The sequence below is a fragment of the Lissotriton helveticus genome, chromosome 10, assembly GCF_964261635.1.
Source record: "Lissotriton helveticus chromosome 10, aLisHel1.1, whole genome shotgun sequence".
Taxonomy (NCBI): Eukaryota; Metazoa; Chordata; class Amphibia; order Caudata; family Salamandridae; genus Lissotriton; species Lissotriton helveticus.
In genome coordinates this window covers 226,494,014-226,521,896 of record NC_136071.1, presented here as the reverse complement: position 1 = coordinate 226,521,896, position 27,883 = coordinate 226,494,014, and the positions used below count along the sequence as shown (strand labels likewise).

The 27,883-nt window shown below is 45.1% G+C and overlaps 1 protein-coding gene across 2 annotated transcripts in view; it reads left to right on the top strand.

Annotated features, from left to right (window-relative positions):
- The window catches only part of PRPSAP2 (phosphoribosyl pyrophosphate synthetase associated protein 2), a 444,139-nt gene that overhangs the window by 75,037 nt on the left and 341,219 nt on the right, over positions 1 to 27,883 (top strand). For both annotated transcript variants that reach the window (XM_078665175.1, XM_078665176.1), the window contains exon 2: positions 20,750 to 20,896. In XM_078665175.1, the coding sequence (XP_078521301.1) occupies positions 20,814 to 20,896 (83 nt within the window). In that variant the 5' untranslated portion in view covers positions 20,750 to 20,813. The remainder of the gene's footprint in view (positions 1 to 20,749; positions 20,897 to 27,883) is intronic.

The following is a 27,883-nucleotide window of genomic DNA, read 5'->3' as shown; positions in this document are numbered from 1 at the left end:
AGAGAGGATGAAAAGTGAGTTCAGCAAGACTGGTGCTGGTTTGTCTATTGTCACATTGAAGGTATTTCTCAAGCCATATAATTTAATGCTCACACATACGGAGGTGGGATGGCCTTCTTAGAGGGTTCAAGTTGTTGGGGAGAGGCTGATGTTCACACAGCGGACATGGGAGTTCTGAAGCTTACAGTACATTAAGGTTGCAAGTATTGACTGATTTGTAAATTTGTTGTTACTTTAAGTGAGTGACTGACTGCTCATTATATCCAGACTTTAATCCTGATGTAAGCTGTGGCTCTAGGGCTCCAGACCAGGTTTGATAAGCAGTATGTTACACTTTTTTGACGATGGGTCAAAATATTTTCTCACGGAGTAAAATAATCTGCATTCATTTTGAAAGTATTCTGGATGAATTAAAATATAATTTAAACTTGGGGGATTTAGTTGCAAACCACATGCTGTTTCTATAGCTGGAAATTCCTTTATCAAAATATGTGTTCTTTACCGTAACAAACTACATCCTATTGGGTTCAGTGCCGTTTTTAGGTCTCGCCTAGACGAAAGCAAAGCGAAGCTTTGCTGTCTAGGGAGACAACTAATGTTGTCACTTTCGGGGGAATGTGGACTGCAGACTGTCACGAGCTTCTCCTCCTGGAGATTGTAGCTCGTGAGCGCGCACGTCGCCGTGCCTGATATTCCCATGCACAGAAAGGCTCCCGCACGCATGCGCACATACACACACTGCATACACACACACACGCACCCCCCTTAAACAGACACACGCTGCATACACACACGCACCCCCTTAAACAGACACACGCACGCACGCACAAACACACTCAAAGAGACACACGCGCGTACACCCCCACCCTCAACCCCACTCACCGGGCTCCTCTCCCCTTACGCATGGGAAGGCACTGTGGTAGAAGGTGCGCTGTCTCAAATCACCGCCGCCTCCCAAAGCGGCATTGTATGTAAATTAAAAGTTGCCTCCCCGTTAACACCGCCGCAGCCCGGGAACTTCGGTAGCCGCACAAATCCCGAGCGCAGCTCCTCTGACGTCAGACGAGGAGCCGCGCTGGGATTGGTGCCGGCGGGGCCGTTGCCTGGCAACGGAAGTGTCGTCGACGCCGGGCGGGACTTCGACGCCGGGCGGGAGGGGCGGAGCCTGATGGAGCCTGAGGCGGCTATGGAGCCGTGCCTCCCGCTGCTGCTGCTCGCTGCCGGTGAGTCCGGTTTACGGGCCGGGGAGTGGGGTGCTGCTATGTTTCGACTTAAGGGCGCAACAGGGAGATGTCTACGGAAGCCCCTTCCCGCCACTAATGTGCTTGTTTTTATTGGGAGGAGAGTGTGGGGAGGGGGAGGGCAGAGAGGGCGGGGGGTGGCGCCTGCTGCAGGTCAGCAAGGTTTTTTTTTTATGACGGACGATTATTAATTTTGTTATAGTGGACAAATGCTTAAAACGTTTATCGCTACGGTATTGCGTCTTTAGATTGGTTACTATGTTGTCCCTTCCGCTTTTTTTTATTTTTAATGGCGCCGTCTTCTCCGCAGTGCAGCCACAGTGCTCCGCTTCTGCTGTTCTGCTGGGCAGGGGTGAAGGCTTTCGCTATGCTGCCCTCGTTCTATCCCTACTACCACCGGGAATGCAGAGATGAGACCCGGCTCACCGCTTCGATCTGTGGCACAGGTGGGGGTGGAGGCTCCAGTCATGCTGCCCCATGTCCACGTGTCGATCGTCCTTTGCAGCCCGCCTTCGAAAAAAGGTGCAAAAGTGAAGCCCGCTGCTCCTGGCGCCCTTACTGATGCCGCTTCTTTTTCCCGCCGGTTCCCCACGCCATAACCCGATGCGGAGGGTCTGATCCCAGCTGCCATCCTCAACTGGATGTTGGGTAGGTCACCACAGCATTCTTTGCCTCAGGTCCAGGGAGGGGGTGCTGGGGGTGTGGTGCCGGTAGCCTTAGCAGCGGGAAATAAAAAATGATTTGCGGGTTTGCGACCCCCTGTATTCCGGGGCAGAGTCCGGCTTTAGGACCGTGGGATTCAAGCCCGTCCTGTTGCAGCCCCCCGGAGTTCAGCAGCCCAAAATGGTGGAACCACGAACCCCATCTCTACAGCGCTGGCCGGACAACCCATCGCCGCCTTGGCAGCAGTGGTTGGGTTCTGATAGATACATCTGCCGTGTGGATTCCTCACCTTGTGAATATCCCCTTGCGCCAGCAACGTTCGGAAATTTTCTTCGTAGTACGCCGACGTGGGCGACGTCACAGGAGCACGGCATCGCGCGCGACTCCGTCTGACGTCACCGACCCCATATCAGGCCCACGCCGGCGTGATGACGTCAGTTCCCTTTTTTCCGCGTCTTCGACGCTAACGGTTTTCGGGATCTTCTGCGATACTTAGTATCTTTCTGTTAATTAATTGCCACTGTTTCTCTCTTACGACTTGATTCTTAACCGAAGATGTCGTCGAGGAAAACAGGCTTTAAGCCATGTAGGTCTTGTGCCCGCACGATGTCCATCACTGACCCACATAAGGATTGTTTGTGGTGTCTTGGTTCGAGTCATTGGCAGCAGTGGTTGGGTTTTGGTTGAAGAACTATAAACTAAAATCAATTTGGTCCCTATTTAAATAATGCACAGTTTTGTCTCTGGAAACATATGAGGGGGTGCGAGTGCTTTTGCCACCGTAGTACATCTTGTGTGTCTCACTGGCCAGTTGTGTCACTGTCCCATGTTTAATGTTACTGCCTCTTTCTCTATGCCCCCAGCATTGGTGCTCTCTCCCCCTCTCTCGGTCTCTCCCTAACTGGAGGTAATTGGGAAGGGTCTGGGCCTCTGTTGCATAGCGCCTAGTTCTGGTGTACAGGATGTGTTTAAAGGATTATGTTGGTACACACACGAACAGCGGCACTAAAAATTAAGTAAATTGCCCAGGATCACAGTGGTTTAAAAAAAAGAACCCAGCTTTAAGCTCGGGTTTTCTCTGATTCACAACCAGTGCTGTGGTCTGTGGTCCACCTTTTTCTCGACGTGTGTGGTGTTTGTGGGTGGGAATATGGGATGTGCGGGGGAGGGGTTTTTGACCCCTGCATAGGTGGTGACTTCAGCTAATGGAATGGTGCGCTAATTAAAGCACCGAGAGTAAGGGTGCAGGGTGCAGGGTTTACTTTCGTGCACAGGCGCGTGCCTGTATTGTTGTCACTGCTCTTGTTGTGACATGTGTAGGCTATATATCTGTGCTGGGGGGCTTCACAGTTGTGTGCTAGTTGCGAATAAATGGACTAAGGGATAATGTTAAAATCAGGGTCCTAAGTGACACTTTCTGCCAGGTCTTGCTGCCTCCCAGAAGCACAATAGGCGCCCTCATCAGAAGCCCGCTGAATGGACCTAGTGTTTTATCGACCTCAGAAGGGTGAAAGGTTGCGCCAGTCCCACCGGATTGATGTCTCTGTGGACGGCTGATCGGTTGTACAGACAATCTTTGCAGTGCATTCATCGGGTTACAAAATGTGGTGTTTACAGCATCTCACACGAGGGAGCTGTGTCATGGAGCTGGATATGTGAATCATATGTTGTTCCCGTTAATAACTATGTTGTTAGTATCAGTCTAATTGGTAGGAGTACTAGCAAGGGGGTGGTTTTAATGTTATTGCATACTTTTTGGTCGTAGTAGAGGTGTTTTTTGTTATTATCGTCTGTAGAATGAGTTCGCATAACACTTATTTCTCCTGCGCCTACTTCCGAGCTAAAATAACCCAGTTTCCATAAATGGACATCAGAGTAGGATGATATGGGATAGTTGTAAAGTTCATGCCCCTGGGTCTGGTATACTTCAGTATTAATCCCGGCTTTTCTACTTTACCAAATGATGTGATCTTGGGCAGATCACCGTTCTTCGGCTCTCTTAATTTGAGACATTTGTTACATAAAAAGATCACTAGATAGGTGCCAAAGGCTTTGCAAGATTTCCAAATATTTGCGCATTTTCAGTGCATCCCTGCGTTACTAGTGTTTATTTTCAGTGAGGCGCGGATGGATGGGCGGCCATTGTCGCCCTTCTATGTTATGTGTTCTTATATTCTGAGGTGCACGTCCATGATTGCAATAATCATGTGGAAAAGGCTGCGAACGTTCAATCACAACTCCAGTGACCCTGACTATATAACAGATAGATGTTCCATTAGAAGTTAAGGTGAAATTAGGTTTACGAAATAAAACCAAACCACACGGAAACTAACCAGTTAAGTTAGGCCAAATCACTCGCCAGAAGAACCAAAACTTCCCACCCCTGGCCCGAAAGATTTAACTACTAATGGTTATCATCATGATAAGCCACCCACCACCCTCTAAGCACAAGGGGGAGGGGCTGGTACTCTCCCATGCACTAACTGGGCCACAGAGGCATGGAGTCAGCATGAGTCACGCGGGCGGGGATACCTGTGTCTGGCCAGCATGATGAGTGGACCCTACCCGCCTCCCCCACACAGCACGCTCCTGGGACATAACCAGATGTTCCCGGATGACTAATGAATCTGTAGTCCGGCCACTCTGCAGAGCGAACCTCATATATGTGATAGTGTTAATTGTGTGACGAAGGTACACAGTTGTCAAAATCTGGGAGCAGCATAGGAAATTACAATGCAGTGGGGGAGTTGTATGCGTGGGTGCAGGGCTTTAAGTGGTCCTGGGCCTCACCGGTGCTGAGCATCGGCACTAACTTTAGCCTATTAGCATTACAAATACATTATATTTATTTTGCTTAACAAAACTCACATTGACCCAAGGAATTAACATTTACAAAGCCAATAGCTCGCACTCATATAAATGCAATTAATAACTTTTCCATTTACAAATTTTAACACTATTTGCATTTTACATTACAATCATTTTAATCATTTTTTACAAAACATAAACAATATAAAAAACAATGTCATTTACAAGGCCATTTACTCAAAACAATGTCACTGCGAGACCTATTGCATTGTAAATGCTTGTGTTATATAGCACAGAGCAGGACACTTTTTTTACCACTATCGTCCGTAATATTGGGTTGAGTTCTGTGTATGCGCTACTCCATTTTTCTTTTTGTGCTAGATTACTTTTTCCGCATAAGGACAGGACCAACCGTTAGTCCACCTGTTCAGTGGGCTGAACAAAACGATTGTCTTTTTTTGTCAATTTCTCGTTTCTTTTTCTTTCAAAGTCAGGTTTAAAATTAGTATGTGAATAGTTATGCAAATATATTTCGAATAGGAAAAGTAACATTCAATTTTGTCAATCTGTGTGTAACGTTTTGAATATGAAAAATGTAGAAAAAAAGCCATAAGGATTAGTTTGTTTCTCATTTTTTACACATTGGGAAGTTGTTTTGCTCTACTTTCTCTTTTTGCTATACTATAAAAGTGTGTCTTTTAAGTGCCTTGGAGGCTGTTCATGTACAGAAGTTGTGAAGTTTATATTCGAAAGGAAAACACGGTACAGAGCTTTAAAAGGATCCTTGATCCTAGGATTTATCGCTGCCAGGAACTCCTTGACACATGCAGACTGCCGTAGTTCTCCTGTTTGTTTTTTTTCTTTCTTTTTTAGCGCAGCTCGCATGCGCTGCTCTGCTTGACTTTATGTAAGGGCTTCAGAAAGCTCACCACACGCTGGTGTGTGTGTTTTTGTTTGTGTAATAGGCTATTGGGATTTGCGTGCGTCTTTCTAAGAAAGACAGCACGCAATTGGCCAAAGGCGGGTGCATGTCTCTCCTTTGCTCCGCCAACGGTCTATTGCTTGCGGTTACCCACACAGACCACATCTGTTTTCAATTATCGTGCCCAGACACGGGGCGATAATTGAAAACAGATCGCTCTCTGTGGTGCGCGCACCACTCGCGGGCTTGTTATCGCACGTTGGTGCGGCGCAAGAGCACCGCATTTCTGGGTCTGTAACTGCTTGGAGAGACAAGTTTTTTTTTAAACTGTATTATAACCGGTTCCAGATGGGAGAAACCCCTCGTAAACTCGAAGTGTGAATAGTGCGTGCAGCAAGCAGAATCTGCTTGTGAGGATACGTGGCCAGGGTTCGTCAAGGTGGAGGAGCTGAAAGACAGGAATTGCATTGAACTTTGTGCTACTTGCATCCTCCAGGACTGCCTCGAGGCGCTAAACCCTGAGAAAAGGTGGTGATGGTTTAGAAGTGCTCTGAATTTTGGGATTAAAGGACAGTGCTGCTTCGGGCCATAATGCAATTTGTCAATATACAGATCTATTTCGTGCATGTCGGCAGGATAGCTCAGTGAGTTAACGATCTTCGCTGGCGTCTGCATTGATCTGAAAGTCATACATTCAAATCCCTGCAAGGAAAACTCGAGTCTCCATCCTGCAGGAGTGGGTGTATTGAATTCCATCTGATTGTATTATAGTAACGCATGCTGTTTTACAACCTTAGAAAGGCCCTTCAGAGCGCTATATGAACAAAAACACTTTTTAGCGAGTGTCCGTTGGAACATGTCTGCTAGTTCACACCCAGCAGCGATACCAGTGTGCCTCTTCTCGTGGCACACAGCACTGAGCCATTATACCTTGCATGGACACCCGTAGGATAAATCAGCAAATGCATACATTATTTTCTTAAACTGCTTAATTCTTATTAATGTGAAATTCCTGTGAAACCTAACTTTCGCCCTTTTCAGGGTCTCTTCCAATGGGCCTTTAGTCTGTGTGAAAACGGCGCCTAGGCTTAACCCGGGGGCCGAGCCTGCGCTGCGGTTCCTGACGCCTGACGTCTTGATCCCCTGTTAGCAAATAGTGCGGTTAGCAACAGATGCCAGACAGCACATTCTGGTGCTCCAGAGCCCCGCCCACATTTTTGCCCTGATGCACTTGTTCATGTGAGTCGGTGATAAATGGGGAATGTTTCAAGCAGTGGGGACAGATTCAACTTGGTAGGAATGCTCCATACTTTGTTAAAAAGTGATTTTTTTTAATACACATCAGGCCTAAGCAGTAGTTGTTTGTATAGGGGTCCGTAAAAACTGCTGACAGGCCTGGTGCTGCTAGACGCTCCTCATGCTCTGCCTTGCACCCTTCTACCCCTCTGCCTTGCACCCTTCTACCCCTCTGCCTTGCACCCATCTCCCCCTCCACCTTGCACCCATCTCCCCCTCCACCTTGCACCCATCTCCCCTTCCACCTTGCACCCATCTCCCCTTCCACCTTGCACCCTTCTCCACCTTGCACCCTTCTCCCCCTCCGCCTTGCACCCTTCTCCCCCTCCGCCCGCCTTGCACCCTTGTCCCCTTCCACCTTGCACCCTTGTCCCCTTCCACCTTCCACCATTGTCCCCTTCCACCTTGCACCCTTGTCCCCTTCCACCTTGCACCCTTCTCCCCTTCCACCTTGCACCCTTCTCCCCTTCCACCTTGCACCCTTCTCCCCCTCCGCCTTGCACCCTTCTCCCCCTCCGCCTTGCACCCTTCTCCCCCTCCGCCTTGCACCCTTTTCCCCCTCCGCCTTGCACCCTTTTCCCCCTCCGCCTTGCACCCTTTTCCCCCTCCGCCTTGCACCCTTTTCCCCCTCCGCCTTGCACCCTTTTCCCCCTCCGCCTTGCACCCTTCTCCCCCTCCGCCTTGCACCCTTCTCCACCTCCCCCTCCAACTTGCACCCTTCTACGCCTTGCACTCTTCTCCGCCTCCACCCTTCTCCGCCTCCACCTTGCACACTTCTCAACCTTGCACCCTTCTCCCCTTCCGCCTTGCACCCTTCTCCCCTTCCGCCTTGCACCCTTCTCCCCTTCCGCCTTGCACCCTTCTCCCCTTCCGCCTTGCACTCTTCTCCACCTTGAACCATCCCCCCTCTGCCTTGCACCCTTCCCTGCCTTGCACCCTTCTCCCCCTCTGCCTTGCACCCTCCCCCCTCCGACTTGCACACTTCTCTACCTTGCACCCTTCTCCCCCTCCACCTTGCACCCTTCTCACCCTCCACCGTGCACCCTTCTCCCCCTCCGCCTTGCACCCTTCTCCCCCTCCGCTTTGCACCCTTCTCCCCCTCCGCTTTGCACCCTTCTCCCCTCTAACTTGCACCCTTCTCAGCCTTGCACCCTTCTCCTCCTCCACCTTGCACACTTCTCAACCTTGCACCCTTCTCCTCCTCCGCCTTGCACCCTTCTCCCCTTCTGCCTTGCACCCCTCTCCTCTTCCGCCTTGCACCCTTCCCCACCTTGAACCCATCTCCCCCTCTGCCTTGCACCCTTCTCTGCCTTGCACCCTTCGCCCCCTTCTGCCTTGCACCCTTCGCCCCCTTCTGCCTTGCACCCTTCGCCCCCTTCTGCCTTGCACCCTTCGCCCCCTTCTGCCTTGCACCCTTCGCCCCCTTCTGCCTTGCACCCTTCGCCCCTTCTGCCTTGCACCCTTCGCCCCTTCTGCCTTGCACCCTTCGCCCCTTCTGCCTTGCACCCTTCTCGCCCTCCCCCTTGCACCCTTCTCCCTGTCCCCCTTGCACCCTTCTCCCTGTCCCCCTTGCACCCTTCTCCCTGTCCCCCTTGCACCCTTCTCCCCCTCCCTCATGCACCCTTCTCCCCCTCCGCCTAGCACCCTTCTCCCCCTCTGCCTAGCACCCTTCTCCCCTCTGCCTAGCACCCTTCTCGCCCTCACCCTTGCACCCTTCTCGCTGTCCCCCTTGCACCCTTCTCCCCCTCCCCCTTGCACCCTTCTCCCCCTCCCCCTCCCCCTTGCACCCTTCTCCCCCTCCACCTTGTACCCTTCTCCCCCTCCGCCTTGTACCCTTCTCCCCCTCTGCCTTGTACCCTTCTCCCCCTCCGCCTTGTACCCTTCTCCCCCTCCGACTTGTACCCTTCTCCGCCTCCGACTTGTACCCTTCTCCGCCTTGCACCCTTCTCCGCCTTGCACCCTTCTCCGCCTTGCACCCTTCTCCGCCTTGCACCCTTCTCCGCCTTGCACCCTTCTCCGCCTTGCACCCTTCTCCGCCTTGCACCCTTCTCCGCCTTGCACCCTTCTCCGCCTTGCACCCTTCTCCGCCTTGCACCCTTCTCCGCCTTGCACCCTTCTCCGCCTTGCACCCTTCTCTATCTTGCACCCTTCTCTATCTTGCACCCTTCTCCCCTCTGCCTTGCACCCTTCTCCCCTCTGCCTTGCACCCTTCTCCCCTCTGCCTTGCACCCTTCTCCCCTCCGCCTTGCATCCAAGCATTGGCATAGCCAATAGGTCTCGCTTTTGGGATCTTATAAGTATTTAGTTAAGCAGCACAATATCCTTAGTGCATCAACACCAACTGTTGCATGGCTAAACACTTATAAGGTCCCAAAGGCGAGACATGTTGGCTATGCCAATGCTTGTTTGCATGGTGCTTGCAAACGCCTTTAGCTGCCCTTGGGTACATTTTTCCTTGGTCATCATGCTTTCTTTTCCTTCCTCTCTTCGGTCACTAGTGGCATGCAAAAAGCTCAATAAACACTTGTGGAAAAATTAAAAAAGGCACAGAAAACATTGGTTGCTTGAAAAATGCTTGTAGATTTTTTACTAGAGTCTGTTACCCATCAATCATTATAATTCTTGGTGTTTATGAGTCACATCTGAAAAAACGGATTCTTTCATTTATGCTTTAGGCACTTTTCGTTATGGATAACATTTCAATATCTGGCTTTTGAGCCCTGCTTATTTGATCCCCAGGACTGCATGCAAGTGGCATCACTTACCCAATGTATATTTATCAGTCTGCCAAGTAAACTGACCAGGCAAAGCATCTGCGGGCCAGGCAAGGCATCTGCTGGATCCATTTAGTTGTACTGCTCTCTCGGAAACCATGAATCCTTTTTGACTGTCGGGATTCGGATAAAAGTTTTTCTTATGTAGAAATTACTTCATTTGAAAGCACTGAACTCGCAGCAAGCATTATGGTTAGTATCAGGTTCCCTTATGATACGACTATTTGCAGCAACAAAGTAATTGTGTTAGAATGTCAAGCATTAAATAAAAAAAAAAGTCTATTGTGACCATAGGTCTTTAAACAATACACCAATATATAACCATTACACTCGGAATGTGTTTTAGCATGCTACAAAATCATTGAGACAGCAGAGTACATGCAAACAAGACTTTTCTGGCCTGGGTGCAAAGTTTGCTAATGTGTATGGCACTTTCCAGATGGTACTAGAATATACGGGAATGCCGTTCAGCTTGCCTGATGTAGTTTGAAATTGTAAAAGGCAACAAAATGTTGTGCAGTGGAAATTAAATGCTGCAATTTTGAGTAAAGTGTCACTTTCAGTGGAAAATGTACCTCAAGATGTAGGCTGACATAAGAGATCTGGCGCCATGTTTTAATTTAGTTTATAATAAATTAGTGTGTGTATTTCATTGTATTTTGAAGGCTCTAAAACATTTGAATGTATTCGAGCCTTTGAGGAACTCTTATGTCCATTCAGTCAAATCCTGGATTAAAGTAGGAGTTCTAAAAAAAAAAAAAAAAATGCCTTAATATTAGGGGTGTGCGAAATTAGTGCAGTTTTCTTTTGTGGAGTTACGTAAAATTATGCATATTTATTTGAACGGCGATTCTGTCATTCAGTACTATAATGTAGCTTGAAATGTGTCCTATGTCAACTAGTTAAACAAGGGCGCATTTCACACTAAAATAAAGTGGGGAAAAGATAGCATTGTGAGCAACAGCCACTTGCTATCTGGTGTTCCATTACGTTTTTACCCCGAATAGGGCGTAATTACTCAAACGTGGTTTGATTGTGTAAATTATGGAACTTTTGGTAATGAGCGTATCTCAAAATTCGATAAATGACAATAATTGCACCGGCATACTTTAAATTTAGCCCAGGCCTTTCACACATACTTTAGCCTTTTGCTCACCTCTTTCTGAGTGCTGGAATTCTTTTCTTGCTCAGTGTGCACTTACACAGAAAAAGTAGACCCTTGTGCAATTTTATAAAAAGCATTCACAAACCGTGGCAGCGCCAAAGTAGACAGCCAAGGCCAGACCGATTGTCTTTGCCAGTGCTTACAGTTATAAGGGTTCATGTAATTTAGTCTTTTCAGTTAACTCTTACTTGCGCAGAAAGCTATATGCTACCTGTGGAAGTGCACAAAGAGACCATTTTGAGCCTTCCATTGGGGCAGGCAGTAAGGTTAAAAAAAGTAGTGTCTTGTGAATGTTATGTCCTGTTGACACTCCCATCACCCTAACGTCGCTTTAACTTTATTTTTTTCAGTTAACACTAAGGATCTGCAGCGATCTTTGACCTTTCTCTTACTCTGCCACTTGAGAGGGTGCTGTAATTTGAACGAGGCTTGCTGTGCCCAAAATTGACTATTTGTGTGACTATAAATAGATTTTGTTCTAGCTCTGGTAAAATGATTTTGTAGCTGGCAGATGACAGCATGTTTGTTAGCTGCCAAGACATTAGGAAGAGCAGCCTCCATCTCGTATTCCAATGCCTGTTTAGCAAGCATGTTTGCATCCGCACATTATACCACGAGCAAGGCTGAATCAATTATGTACAAGTTGAAATGAGGCTTTCGCATACTTACTGACATTATGTCCTTTTTACATTGCTTTTATACAGGGCGTTTATTTTTTAAATCTGTTGTGAATGCGTTCAATCTCTGCTCGCAGTCTGCATTAGTGCTTCTGCTCTGTCCATATAAAACCTGCTCCTCATTGCAGATCTTCAAAGTAAAACTTCCACTAATAAACCTATTGCACCATCGCTGACTTTTGTAATGCCTTTTGATGATTTAGACTTCCCAATGTTGCATTAACTTTTGTTCACAAGTGCTTTATTGGTCACATGGGTCTAGCTGCACTAAATCAAAACCTGAGAAATAAAATAATAAACGTTGCAGGAACATCTTGTTTGCTTTTTATGTTTTTATGTTTATATTTCAAACCTTGTTTTGATTTTACCTGCAGTGTCCTCCTTCTTTCTGCACTGCCCAAATGAATCTTCAATGTCCTGCTACTTTCCTGTAATGGCATCTGGGGCTCTCAGAATCATGCCCCTGTCCAGACTAAATAGATCGGAGCCGGAAAAGCAGTTAACTTCTTCATGTAGTTAACTGCATAATTAAATTCTTTCTGGAGTGGATCCCTAGAGGAGCTGTAGTGAGAAAAAAAAAACAATGTGTTTTTATTTTATACTTTTTTGCTGTAGCGAGGACCTAGCTCCAGGGAATATTGATTTTTATTATACATACACATCTCTCTCTCTATGTGTGTGTATATATATATATATATATATATATATATATATATATATATATATATATATATATATATATATATATATATGTATGTGTGTGTGTATAATATTTATATATAATGTGTGTATGTGTATTACCCACAGGTAGTCGCCTGTAGATAGTTAAAGTTAGGACCATGTTTCCATAGAAAAAGCATTTTTTGACTTGCCTATAACTTTGGTGCCGTTGGACCAATCTTCATGAAATTTCCCCCAAAAAAGTGTCAAGGTAGGTTCTGGTTGTCATGGAAAGTTTGGGGGTGATCGTGCAGTGGGGACCGAAAATTTGGGGCACGAAATAAGGATGCGTTTGTAATGTTAATTTTGATAGGAACCTCAGCAACAACTTCAGCCCGAACTGTTGAACGCACTTGCACCAAATTTGGCAGGGAGGTAGATGTTGGTTCAAGAAGTGCCTTTTGCCTATTTGGTGTAAATCTATTCAGTAGTTTTTGTGAAATTTAAGCTGAAAATTATAATGATATCTCTGGCTGCGGATATTTCGCGAGATATCGCGAATGCATGTGCCAGTGGGAATGCTCTAATAAGCTGGATGCAACCTGAACAAAAAGTTGCGGCCGCCATTTTATGTATCGGGAATTTGTGTGAAAGCCCACATAAGGCGTCAGACTAGCGGTACTCGACTCCATGTTTGAGAAATGGGGGTGTTAGTGACACAAGTTATGTGTCCAAAATAGATTTTTTTAATTGCACGCAATATTCGCGACGACCACGCGACTGCCAGAGCGCCCCATGTACTGTTGAGGGGACATTGTAATTATCGATGACGTTGTGAATATAGGAAATATAAAAAAAAATCAGCGAATCATTAATACCCATTGTTATACAGATATTGAGATTTGGATGTTTTTATAGCAATATTTATATAGTGAGTTATGTACTTTGATGATTAGAATTAATTATATAGTTATAATTTTTTATGTGGTGTTGGATATTGAATTCCTGCTTCTGATTTCTGCCTTTGCGACGTAACTGCGGGGGTCGCGATGACCAACATCTTCGTGAATCCCGGCCTCACTGCAAAAACTGAAAATAGGCTTTAGAGATGGTTGTTAAAGAAATACACAAAAAAACATGATTTTGAAGTGTACAGTAATAAACCCCTAGTGTGTAAAATACTGTAATATGTGTGCATATATGTTTTTTCACTTTATGAAAAAGGTGTGATCATTGCAGTTAATGACGTCATCGCGACGTCCCGAAGAAGGGATAAAACTGAAAATAGGTCTGAAAGCTGGTTTTTAAAGAAACTTAGTAGAAAAACATGCTTTGAAAGAAGTATGTATATAGTAATATGTGTAGTGCAATGTTTTTACATATAATTTTTGGATGTGTTGGTGGCCATTGAATGTCTGCTTTTGTTTTCTGCTTTCGCGACATGTCCCCGGGCATCGCGATTTCCAACGGCAACGCGATCTCCAGCATCACCGCAAAAAGAAAAAATAGGTTTTAGAGATGGTTTTTATAGAAATTCTGTAGAAAAATACGACTTTGGAGAATAGTGTAAGAAACCCCAAGTGTGTAAATACTGTAATATGTGTTTCTGATGGATACATCGGCCTGTGGATTCCTCACCTAATGAATATCCCCTGCGCCAGCATTCCGCAGAAATTTTTCCTAGCTCTCCTCGCCGACGATGACGTCACAATGCCATGGCTCCGCACGCGGCTCTGCATGACGTCACTGGAGCCATAAGAGGACCACGTTGGCGTGATGACGTCAGTTCCCTTTTTTCCGCGTTGTCAATGCTAATGTTTTTTTCTGGGACTCTCCATACTTCGAATGGATACTTTGTAATTTCGTTTGTATCTCTTTCTCTTTTCTCATGTCTGCCCTGAGGAAGTCCAGTTTTAAGCCCTGTAGGGAGTGTGGTGGACATATGTCAATTACTGACCCGCATGAAGATTGTCTTTGGTGCTTATTTTCAGACCACGATGTCGAGGGATGTTCTTCGTGCAGGAAGAAGAATCCTAAGGCATTGAAGGAGCGAGAAGAAACGCTTTATATGGCCAAGGCTAGAAAAGCAAAAAGGTGTCAAAGGTCAAAGTCATCAACGCCGCATGACTCCAAAAGGAAGCATAAAAAGAAGAGGAGACCTGCTTCTTGACGCCGGTCCTTAAAGGCTGTGGTGTCGAGGTCGCCTTCTCCTGCTCAATGTCGAGAAAAGGACTTGGTATCTCCTTCAGTGACTCCTCAGGTGATTCCAGCTCAATCTCCTTCATATAAAGGGACTCCAGAGCAGGCATCAACGCCGAGATTCTCACCGTCTCCAGAAGATGTGTTGAGTCCTGCTGACACAGAGGTTCCTTCGGCTCCGGCTGTTCCACCTGTGGCTCCAGCGGCTCAGACTCCAGAGGTACCTCGTTCGGATCTCGAACCGGCTTCATACCCTCAGTTTCCGACGCCGGGTTCAGATCTCTCGCATTTTTTTAAATGCGATGTATGACATATTCGCCAAGGCCTCGTACCCCTCCGGAGCACCTTAGGGTCCCATGGGTCCTATGGCATTTAATTTGGGTGTGCCTCACCAGTATCCTCAGGCCCCCTTTATGTGGTTCAAGTCAGCGACGCTGTCCTGGCACTTTCTGGCTCTGAGGATGTCAATGCCGTATGGTCAATCCCCGGCTCCATCTCGTGAAGCTTCTTGAATTCAATCGCTCCGGCTACTGAAGTGGATCCACCTTCGACGCCGCATGTGGCACCGCTACCAAAGATGCGCTCGAGGAGAGAAGCGCCGAGATTATTGGAAGAGGAGCAGTACCAGGCTGAAGAGAGGGAGGAAGGAGAAGTGTATTACACAGAAGATGTGTTTGTAGACTTGTGAGGCAAGTGGACTTGACACTTCTACGGAGTGGGACTTTGATTCTCAAAAGGCTTCCCTCTCGAAGGATGTTGCTCCTTATCATACGGTTATTAGGAAGGCTGCGGAGCTTTAGGATTTGCATCTTCCTATGGCGGAGTATAAGCCTAATCTTCTCACGGAAGTTCTTCATTCTCCATCTTCGGTGATTTAACCACTTATACCATTTAATGATGCACTGACTGAGCCAATCCTCTGTGTGGCGCAACCCTCTTTTGGCTCCTGCGGTTTTGAGGTCAGTCTCAAGAAGATCCGGTTTTCCTTTCTTCTCTCCTCTCTTCTGAGAGACTAGTGGTTCAGGCTTCTTGTTCGAAGCAATCTACAGGGGTGTTTTCGCATGCTATGGCAGACAGGGATTCCAAGAAGTTGGATCAGTCTGCGAAGAAGGTCTTTTCATCAGCCAGTATGGCACTGAAGTCTACCAACACCACTTGTCTTTTGGGGAGGTATATTCATGCCTAATGGACTCTGCTAAACAGCTTCTTCCTAAGTTATTTGAGGAGGACAGTGGGAATCTGAGTGCGGTGTTGGTGGATTCTCAAGCTGCAGCTCGCCATATTATCCAATCTGGCCTGTATACAGCGGATTCTGTTGCCAGAGAAATGGGTTCATCCATTGCGACAAGAAGGCACGCATGGTTAAGATCTTCTGGGTACTCCCCTGACGTGCAGGCTGCTCATCTTGATTTGCCATTTGATGGGATCAGGCTTTTTGGTGAAAAGGCGGACTCTGCCCTGTAAAGATTTAAGGACAGTAAGACAATGGCAAGGTCTTTGGCTCTGCAGAATCAGACAAGATGCTATGGGTATAAACAATACTGTGGCTTTGGGAAGTCTTCCTTTTGTGGGTCCAGACAGCCTCAGCAACAGCAGCAGAACCCCTTGTATAAAAGCTACAGGGGTAAAGGCAGAGGTCGCCTTCGTGAAACTGGGCGTCAACCTTCTTCCTCCTCTACCTCCCCAATCCCTCCTGGTAATGCAGGAAAGCAGCCCTAGATCTGCCATCTTGGATCATGTAGGTCCAGTGGGAAGCCAGCTTACCCATTTTCTACAAGATTGGAAATTGATCACTTCGGACCTTTGGGTTTTAGATCTGGTAGAAAATGGGTACACCCTTCCCTTCAGGGAATTCCCTCCTCGCCAAGGATTTTGCACCGAGGATCATTTGTGCGATAGAGATGGATCCGGAGCAGGAAAGGGGTAAGTGGTGCTACTCCCGGTATTTCCTGATTCCCAAGAAGGATGGCAGGTTACGTCCTATCCTGGACCTCAGAATTTTGAATTTGTTTCTCAAGCAGGAGAGATTCAAGATGCTCACCCTAGCGCAGGTACTTCCAGCGCTTCAGCAAGAGGACTGGATGGTGTCCATAGACTTATAGGATGCATATTTTCACATCCGAATCCTGAAGTCACACAGGAAGTATCTCCGTTTTACGGTTGAGTCCTTCCGTTTGGTCTTACTACCGCACCTCGAGTCTTCACCAAGGTGATGGCAGTGGTGGCTGCCCATCTCAGGAGGTTGGGGATCCCAGTTTTCCCCTACCTGGACGACTGGCTTTTGAAGGCAGAGTCTCCAGAGATGGTGGGTCATCATCTGCAGGTTACAACCCAGCTGTTGTACAAATTGGGTTTTTCGATAAATGTACCCAAGTCTCACCTGGTACCCTCACAGCGCAATCTATTCATAGGGGCCGTACTGGATACCACTGTATTTCGAGCTTTCCCACCTCCACAAAGGATTCTCGACATTCAGGAAATGATGCCATTGTTTCACTAAGGAGCGGTTGTTCCAGTTCTGAAAGTCCTTTGCCTGCTCGGTCTGTTTGCTTCCTGCATCCTGTTGGTCAACCATGCACGCTGGCACATGAGGGCGCTCCAGGGGTGTCTCCGCAGGCAGTGGTATCAGCACAACGAAGATCTCAGGGAGTCAGTCAGTATCTCCAGAGAAGCTGCAGCGGATCTGTCTTGGTGGAGCCTGGAGGGCAACCTGTCTCAAGGAAAGCCCTTTCATCTTCCTCCTTTGGTGGCCACAGTGATAACGGATGCCTCTACCCTAGGGTGGGGTACTCATCTGGGGGATCTGGAGATCAAAGGTCTTTGATCTCCAGAGGATAGGTTGCTTCACATCAACCTTCTGGAATTGCGGGCAATAATTTTGGCCCTCAAGGCCTTTCGCCCTTCCATCCGCGGTCAGTCGGTTCAAGTCCTGACGGACAACACTGCCGTGATGTGGTATGTCAACAAGCAGGGAGGAGTAGGGTCATACCGTCTCTGCAGAGAGGCGTTGCGGCTCTGGTCCTGGGCTCTGGACCATCGGATGTGCTTGATGGCAAATCATCTGGCCGGGGTGCTGAACGTGCGTGCGGACAGTCTGTCGGCAGTACTCCGCCGACCACGAGTGGAGGCTTCATCCGGAGGTAGTTCGACACATCTTCCAGACGTGGGGAACTCCTCCGGTGGACCTGTTTGCCACTCTTGAGAACGTGCACTGCCCGTCATTCTGCAGTCTCCAATTTCCGAGGCAGGGAGCATTGGGGGACGCGTTTAAGTCGAGTTGGAGCTTGCAACTCCTTTACGCGTTTCCACCCATACCCTTGATTCGTCAAGACTGGGCCCAAGTCATATTGATCGCCCCGGATTGGCCAAGAAGGGTGTGGTACACAGACCTTCTTCACCTCTCATCACACCCTCCGTCCGTCTCCCTCTCAGGGCAGACCTCCTCTCTCAGATGGAGGGGCAGGTTCTACACCCCCACCTCCAGAGCCTGCACCTTCATGCCTGGAGATTGAACGGGGCAACCTGTATTCTTTTTCTCTCCCGCCTGACGTGGTGGATGTTATTTTATCGGCCAGGCGACACTCCACCAAGTCGATCTACTCCTAAAGGTGGTCTAAATTTGTTAAATGGTGTGGATAGAAGTCTATTGATCATTTGAATGCATACCTTTCTGATGTTCTTTGTTTTTCACTTCATTTGGCTCAGCAGGGTTCTGCTGTGGCCACTGTTAAAGGATATTTGTCGGCATTTCTTTGTTTGCCTGATCAGCCTTCTCTTTGTAAGTCTCCAATAGTCTTAAGGTTCATCAAGGGGCTGACAAACAGGTTTCCTCCCACTCCTTTTATTATGCCCCAGTGGGATTTAAATCTAGTGTTTTCTTTTTTTAATGGGTTCCTCGTTTGAACCTATGCATAGTTGTCCTTTGAGACTGCTGTCTTTTAAAACGGTCTACCTTGTGGCTATCACCTCGGTAAGGAGGGTGAGTGAGCTTCAGGCTTTTAAGTTCAAAGCCTCAGTTTCTGACCATACATGCTGAAAAGATGGTTCTCAGGACCTGGGCTGCTTTTCTGCCCAAAGTGGTAACTCCCTTCATTTGGGACAGTCCATTACTCTTCCTACTTTCTATCCTCCCCCTCCCCCTCCCCCTTCCAAGGAGGAGGATAGGCTTCATCGCTTGGATCCAAAATGGGCGATTAGTTTCTATTTGGACGGAACAAAGGACTTCGTTCAGGATGATCTGCTCTTTGTGGGCTATGCTGGACATATGTAGGGCAAGGCGGTGCACAAGCACACTTTAGCCAGGTGGATTATCTTGTGCATCAAGGTCTGCTACACCCTGGCTGGTAAGGAGCCACCTGAAGGCATTAGGACTCATTCTACCAGGGCTAAGTCATCTACCTCTGCCTTGTCCAGGGGTGTTCCTGTGTTGGACATCTGTAAAGCCGCAACTTGGTCCTCCCTCCACACTTTCGCCAAGCATTACTTCTTGGATTCGGAGGTGAGGAGGGACGGCCATTTTGCACGCTCTGTTTTGCAAGACTTTTTGGTATAGAAGGGTGGACACCCTCCTCTGGGAGTGAGACTGTTGTGAGATTCTATTCTTAAGGTGAAGAATCCACAGGCAGACGTATCCATCAGAAGAACAAGTTACTTACCTTTGGTAACGCTTTTTCTGGTGGATACAGTATCTGCCTGTGGATTCCTTCCTGACCCACCCGCCTTCCCATTATCCACCCTTTTATACCTTAAAAGGTGAGGTATTGGTTACTTGATGATTTTGTGTTCTCAAGACTTTATTACATCCATTTGTCTATTGTGGACTTATTTGAAATATGAGCTTTCTTTGCTTTCTTATTTTAATTTACACTGAGTGTATTTGTGTGGATTCTGTGTACTATCTATGCATTGTCTCTATGGTCGGTCCGCCTGTTTTGCCTCAGTGGCACGGAAAAAATGGGTGGAACTGACGTCATCACCCTGATGTGGTCCTCTTATGGCTCCAGTGACGTCATGCGGAGCCGGATGCGGAGTCATGGCATTGTGATGACCTCTTCGGTGTGGAGAGCTAGGAAACATTTCCACGGAATGCTGGCGCAGGGGATATTCATATGGTGAGGAATCCATAAGGTGAGGAATCCACAGGCAGAAACTGTATCCACCAGAAAACCACGAAAATGGAAAATAGGTCTGAAAGATGGTTTCTTTGTAGAAAAGATGACTTTAAACATGCTTTGAAAGAAGTATGTATATAGTAACGTGTAGGATAATGTTCAGAATGGATTTTTTTACATATGATTTTGGGATGTTTTGGTGCTCTTAATTTCTGCTTTTGTTTTCCATTTTCGCAACATGTCCACTGGGATCGCGACGTTGTCGCATATATAATTTTTTTTTTTTAAAAAAGCTTATAATTACACTGAAGAAAATACAAGATTATAAAAATACCTCTTAGAGCCACTTAACTTAGAAAATACAACTTAAACATTCAATTAAAAAAATCCTATGTGACGTGGACGTTATAGTTGGAAATATAATTTGAAAAACTTTACAAATTCACTGAAAAAACAAAGATTACAGGGATGTTATAGTGAGGATTTAGCATTTAAAAAACCTTAGAAATTCACTACATAAAAAAGAAAGGTTACAGAGACGTTCTAGTTAGGCTGACATTTCACTCGTACAAAACCATAGAAATTCAGCAGGTATAGTTAGCTGAGCTAACTATAATTCACACCCCGCAATGCTCTTCTTACGACCTAACATATTACATCACTCATGACATGGTCAGTGACATCACTGATAACATCTCAAATGACATCACTCATGACATCATCCACAGAATCTCTCACACACCCCAATATAACCTTTAATTCACCCACTCCAACTTTCACACTACCAATCTCAAAACCATTGACCCAACACAGCCAAAATCATTGAATTCTACATTGTGAGTATTTTTTTTTTCTTGGCTAATTGTTGGCTAGTGCATCAGCCAGAACCACAGAATACTACATTATAGATTGTATCCTTTGTATAGTTGCAGCATACCCCCTTCACTTCAGTATTCTGTGAATATTTAATTTTCTTTAATAGTGTTGGGCTAGTGCATTTCCAGTATTATTTTCAAACCAAAGCACAATTTTTCATTTGTACTCAGCTAGCATACCATTTATTTTATGATAAGGTGTCCATGTACTTTCAGCTACATGAAGCAGTTGGTTATTGAGAGTATATGTGATGGCTAATGTACAGGTTTAATAAAGAAAAACAATGAACCCAGCCTTTGCGATTGCTATACGCATGTCTCTTATTGCAATGTCATTTTTCCCCCCTCTCTGCCATAGCTTTTTTATAGGTGGCAGGGCATTTGGTCCTGAAGAGTGCTGAAAAACGGGGGGCACTACCAACATGAACGCTACCAAGGGTGGACTGATGCTGTTCTCAGCTAATTCCAATCCATCGTGCATGGAGTTAGCAAAACGGATATCTGAGTGAGTATAGCCCATTGACAGATGCTGGAATGTTGAGACTGGGTCAGTCAGAAGTTGTGGAGCGTGAGCATTAACTGCAGATTTCTATTTTTTTTCCTGAAACTTAATTTAAACAATGCTCATCTTCATGTGTAGAGTTGAAGTTCGAGTTGTATTATTTGCTGTTTTGAAACAATCTTTCTAGTTTATGCTATAGGTTTATTTCTTTATTTATTTTATTGTGTTTTACAAGACATACAATGCAATACAGGATATCCGTTGGTACAGAACGATCGACGTTGCAGATCATAAACTGCGGCTTATCGGCATCTGTTTAATTGCTTCAAGTCGGAGTATTAGTCAATTACTCAGGAAGATCCAACGCTTATTTTTCTATTAAGATGATGTTGATCTTGTAAATATATAATCGAAACTCTAATGTCAAAGTTGAAATAAAGAAGTTTTCAAATAATGGGGGAGTTAATCGTGGGGAATCTCCAAGATCATTTATTCTGCTTCCGCTGCAGTAGTGGAGTCTCTGAGCATTCGCCAGAGAGTCTGTTTCAGCTTACAAATTACTCAGTTTATATGCATTAGTAGTCGCATAGGAAATAGTGAAGAACAATTATCTCAGCAAAAATACCATAAAACACAATGCTCCTTGAGAAATGCAGTTGTAGCTGGAAGTTTTCAGACAGCTTGCCATTTATCATCAATGGCAGTTGATTGGTTTCCTTCCTTTCTCGCAGTGTCTGGTTACACTTTAAACAAACCATTATTCACTGACACATAATGAGGAGTTTGTACTATTTATAACTAATCTTATGAGAACATCTGTGCAACGTCCTCTTCCTTACTGGCTCTCAGGCCCTGGTAACAGTTTACAAGACTAAGTGAGAGATAAACACTTTCCTTTAGTGATCTTTGAATGAGAAGTAAAACATTCTGTAGTCGAAGCATTTCCTGAGGCACATAATTCAACTAACCTTTCCATGAGCCCAACTGCTCTCAGGTAAACTAGAGAGACATGTTTATTTCTGGAATAAGTTCACGTAAAGGATCAAGAAAAGAGAAAAAAGCAATAAATTAAAGGATGATCTCTCTCAATCCTCCCTTTGAATGCCGGATTTCCATGGACCGTCACTCGATTTCTATGTGCATCATCCACATAATTTCATGCTGATCAGGGTTTATCTGGGATACCATAACGAGGCTTAGGGATACATGCTGAGATATATGCAGGTCATATAATAATGAGAATACATACTGTAGCCAAGCAAATAACAAGTCCTTTCAATAACCATGAGACCCTAAGACCCAAAGAAGGACCCTAAATCATCTCAGAAAGTTCTTTCGGTCTTTCATGAACTTGATGCCCAATATTATGGAGATTTTCCAATACCTTTTAAGCACTTGGTGCATTAGCTGGTATGTAAAGGCAACAATCTGTTTTTATCATCCTACAGACTGCACCCTTCTCAGCTAACATCATGTCAAAAATTAACTGGTTTTGTGAAACCACGATCCCCATAGCACATATTTCTACCATTTAGGTTTCCCAATGCTGGTGATGTTTCATTTACAGTTTCCTCCAGTAAAATGCCAATTTGCCTTATTTGTCTGGAATTAAGGGCTACTGCCAGCATCTGTATGAATCTTTTTCCTAAGTCACTGTCTTCTTAGGCATCTGTAACAGCCGGCTCTATTCTTCTCTTTTCCCTAAGTATGGAATTTGGGTATACCAATGTATATTTTCATAAGTGATTTTTTTAGTTTGTATCATATGGTAGAGTGAATACCTATCCTATGTAACGGGAACCTCCCCAGTCTTTCGGCATCCAGGTGTATGCACTTTTCCCACATATAAAATACACTTGTTTTCCCAGGTCCATGGGGTATCCTAATTAAGAGGTGTTGCTTATGTTAAAATACTGTTTGCATTCACTGTCTCCCACTTCTTCTCTTCCTTCGTCCACTAAACAGATGCTCCCCCTTTAATCTTCGCCTTAATCCAAGTGGTACCTGGACAGGAGGGGCTATACCGATCAATATGAAATACAGAAATTTGCTACAATGTGTTGTATTTCTTTTTTTTGTAAAAACAATGTGTTGTATTTATTATTAAGGGTTCTTCTTCCTTCTTTCTTGACATAGCCCATTGTATACAACTAGAAAGCATAGCAACATGTATACTATATTCTGATAATTTCATCGTGGATAGTCTAATTCATTTCTGCTCTGTCACAAAAGTACTGATCTTAAATAAAGACCAAAATGCATAGTATGATCCATTAAATGGTGGGGGCATATGTGAGAAATGGGAACCCTTTTCACCTCAACAGGCATCTGCATACATATCCAGCAGTCTGAATGCATTCATCATTTGTATTGCAACATTGTTCCTATACTCTGCAAGATTGGTTCCCTGTAAGGAAGAGCTTTTTTTTCAAGGCTATTTGCATACTCTTCCTAGCTCTCATCACAAAGGACCCAAACCTCTCTCCTCCCTCTTCAACCGGGACCTCCCAGGCAGGCCACTCAGATCTTCCTCTGCCAGGAAAGTCTCAAATTCCCAGGTTCTGGAAAGTTAGATGGGGCGTCCGGTCCATTTCCAGGCTGCTGCCAAGTTATGGAATTCCCTGCCTGCCCACACTGCTAGACTCCTTTGTCTCATTGAAGAATTCTTTAACAACTTGGCTTATCTCATTGAAGGCTCTCTTGCTTTGTGTGCTTATGGGCTCTGGTTTTTGGGCATTGCGCTTAGATACCCTCTGGTTTAATGTGCTCTATTCATTTCAATCTGCCAGTCAGTCTCATGAGGGCTCAATTTAGTGGTGGCATTAGGAGTACTGTGCATGCTTAGAAGGGCTGTGGGTATCTACTGAAGTGAATTCCTTCTCTGCACTTATCTTCGTAGACATTACTTGAAGAAAGCCCATCAGCCTCGGTACCCTCCTTTTACCATTCAACTTTTTCTTCATCTGTTGCATTCTGTTGTAACAAATGGGTATCCATGTTTGTATTGCATTCTTTCAAATTGTAATTCTTACTCTGGTTGAGCCACATACTTGTCTCAGCTAAGGTATTCATTTTAGCAGTTTGATCAGCATAATTGTTAACCCTACTTACATCATCAGTTCCTTTATGATGAGCAGCATATGTAATAATTGATAAAGCTTCGGGCCAAGCCAGTGCATTGAGGAGGTGCAAAATTAAGGTACCCTGTGTGTGTTTTTTTAGCACTGCTAGAGGTTGGAAATCCTCTTTTCTCCCAAAGCCTACCAAAATCATGCGCAACCCCAAATGCACATTGGTGGTCAGTATAGATGTTCACTGCTAAATATGTACTTAATTAACACACTTGGCAAGGTCTATTATTTCCGCTGCTTGGGCTGACAATTGGGATATTTGTCTGGTCTCTACTACTGTTTGCAATGTAGTTATAGCATAAGCTGCTCTAGTTTCTTCCATTGGTAGTTTAAACATGACCCATAAACCCTTAAATCTGCATCTCTTTTCAATAAAAGCTTTGTCTGACATATCAATTCTGCCTTTAGTTTGTTGTCCTGTCACCAAAATACAATCATGCAAGTCTCCACAGGCATCAATGGGGTTTTGTTCAAAGAAGTAAAATGCGTACTAATATTGTCGGCCGACAATTTAATCAGTTCATACCTAGTCAATCGGGTATTGGTCAAGTGCTGTGTGCGAGTTTTATTTAATAATCAACAGAGTGCGGTACTTCCACATTCTGTGTATTTCTTAAAATCAAACTCCCACATTGTTCTACAGAGTCTGCTACCCTCAGACATTTGGGTAGTGCTCTGGCTACAGGGTCTAATATTGGAGACCGATATGCACAGGGTTTGTCTAGACCCACGTGTTCATGTGTGAGTACTGCAAGGGCACATCTTTCTCGCTCATATTTAAAGAGGTGGAACTCTTTAGTGTAATCTGGAATCCCCAATGCTGGAGACTCACAAAGAGCCTTTTTAATAGTGTGAAAAAAATCCTGATGTATCTGCATCCAGGGGACAGGGTCAGTAACGTCCTTGTGTGTCCGGTCTTGTAAAGGTTTAGAAATGAGTGAAACATTTGAATGTACTTCATGTTGTGTCGTTGGAGCAGGATGTTGTATTATTGCACTAATACATTCAAGTGATATTCTCCTCCCCCCCCTTTGGAAATCAGGTGGGCCATATAGGACACCTGTTTCCTACAAAACTGTAATTTCTTTGGGTATGCATTGTGACCATGGAATGCTAAGAAGTTTAGCAAATGTATAGTGGCCTACGTACACTGTTCTTCCGCATCGGCTATTATAAGAGGATCGTCTACATATTGAATCGGTGCCACCCCTGGTTTCATAACATGTTGATCAAGGTCTGCCTTTAATATTTGTGAATATATATGGTAGGAGATTCTGTATACCCTTAAGGAGTCTGTGTCCAAGAAAAACTGTGCCCCCTAAAGGCAAAAGGGAATAGATATTGACTACTGGGGTGTAGGGGAATGGAGAAGAATGCATTTGTCAAATTTATGACTGAAAAATAAGTGGCTGAAGGGGGTATGGTGGTAAGAATGGTGGTGGGATGTGACATTACTGGGCTGTACTATCTGGTTAATATCGCAAAGGTCTTGCACGAGACGCCTCATCAAGTTTTAAGGGCTCCTTACTTTGCCTGCGCACCAGTAGAATCGGGGAATTACAGACACTCCCCTTTGTTTGTAACACAACTCCCTCTTTAAACAATACTGATATTATTTCCTGCTATTCCCCCCTTTCCCTCCTGTAATATGGTACTCTGGAACCTGGAGCAACACATCATTTTTCTTCAAAACAACATGAATATGCTCAACAATCAATATTCTTCCCACATCAAATTTGTTTAAAACCCAGACATCAACTGTTACTATGTTTTGCATTATATCAAGTAAACAATCCAAAACATTAGATTCAACTTCAGTATGCTGGACACACAATTCAAATATAAATGGATATTCATCACTGCATGCAAACAAAACACCATCTGGTGTACATTTTATGACAGCATTAATCTTTTTCAATATATCAAGACACAATAAATTGAAGGTACTTTTATCAGAAATCACAAAATGTTTGTTCGTTATTGGACCAATGGTTAACGTCACAGTTTGACCAATAGGGCTTGGAATGGCAACATTTAAAATCACCACGGAGGTGTTGGTCATCACTGAGAGGGGTAAGTGGGGAGCAGTATCAGCGGATACTGTGGCACCAGTGTCTGTGTGGAACTTAACGTTATGACCATGAACCTCTCCTTGAACATAGTGACCTTTCTGGTCACCTGACAGTTCAGACACAACTATTCCTATTTCCCCTCCGAGGGACCTCTATGCTGCATTGTAATTGTCAATATAAGTGCCTTGGGCCATCATTTGATGTGGGGTCTGCTGTAGTCGCTGGTCAAAGATAATTCCTGTTAATTGGACCTAATGGAAGCACGGAAGGAATTGGGTTGACGTTGCAGTAGTGGGGTAACACCAGATTGGAAATTGTTTGGGTTATTGTGACATTTATTCTTCCAATGACCATTAGCACCACACATATGACATTCTTGGTCTGACTGGGAGGAGTGGGCTACCCATCTACCCTGTCCTCGTCCCCTGAAGCCTCCACCTCTCTGGGACTGCGTGAATCCCCAGCCCTATCCCCTATTAGTGGTATTAAACATCTGTAACTGTTGAACCATCAACTTGGTTTTAGTATCCTTTTTTTGCTTCTCTTGTTGGTCTCCCTGTTGATGTTGAAAATCAAAGCAATGTTGAGCATTAGCCAATATCTTGTTGAGTAGTTTCACAGACCAGCAAAGAATAACTGCCTGGAGGTGTTTCGTAATGGTGGGCAGTATCCCTTGTATATTCACTAGGGCAGAAGTAGAATCAGGGTCATCGATATTTATCCCACTATGGGCCTTAAAAGCCTTCCTCATCTTCTCATAATAGCAGTGAACAGATTCATCCTTCTTTTTAACCACCTGAAATATTTTATTTCAATCAATACTTTTACTAGGTGCCAGTTCTTTGAGACAGTCTAGAACCTTTTGTGGCAGTTCCAAAGTGACCCGGGAAAGAGAACCATAGTCTTGTATATGTGGCTCTTCCTTTGGCCACTGCACCTTTGGATCAGTTTTAACCTTAGCCCACAGTTCTAAAGGTATAATTATGGAAACATATAATCAAGGTCTTTCTAGGTCAAATCAACTAATTTCAATACCTGGTGTACCTTTGAATGCCATGTGTCCGGGCTCTTTTGTACATTAAGAAACTCTTTAGTAAAAGTGTATAGATCCATGGTGTATAAACATAATGAATCTTCTCAGTTGCCGTACCTGGGACTTCCCTCATAGGAAGAACCTTACTATGGCTAGTGTCAGGCTCTAAAACTATCTGTGGACGAGGTGTGTTTGTAGAAGTCCCATCCCTAGACAGTGAGTTGTCTGTAACAGTCTGACCTGAAGCGTGTCTGATTTTGCAACTTCAATCTATTTTCCTTTTGTTGTCTTTTACCTTCCTTTATGTCTCATTCCCATTTGCCAGCCTGATCCCTCCATTCCTGTATCTTTGGTTACAGTTCATCTATCCAACTCCTAGCTTGTTCTCTATCCCATGCTCCCTTACCCAGTTGCACACAGTCCTTTAATAATTCAGTGTTCCATGGTGCTACTAATTTCTCTTTATCACTAGGGTGCTGCTGAGCAAATAAAAAGAACATCTGTATGTGCTTGATATCCCAAATCTCCCATCTCCTGCGCCACACCATCCATTTCTCTTTCCTCCAATGCAACTAGTACTGAACCATCTCCACTTTGTTGCAAATGTTGAGCTAACTCCCTCGAGCTCTCAATTTTTTGGGGTGTCGCTCCTTGACCTGTGCTTCTCACCTTATTCCTGATACTACTTTTAAATTTTTTCCTTTTGGGAACATTCTCTGACCCATCATCACCTGCCTTAGTCTCACTGCAGAGG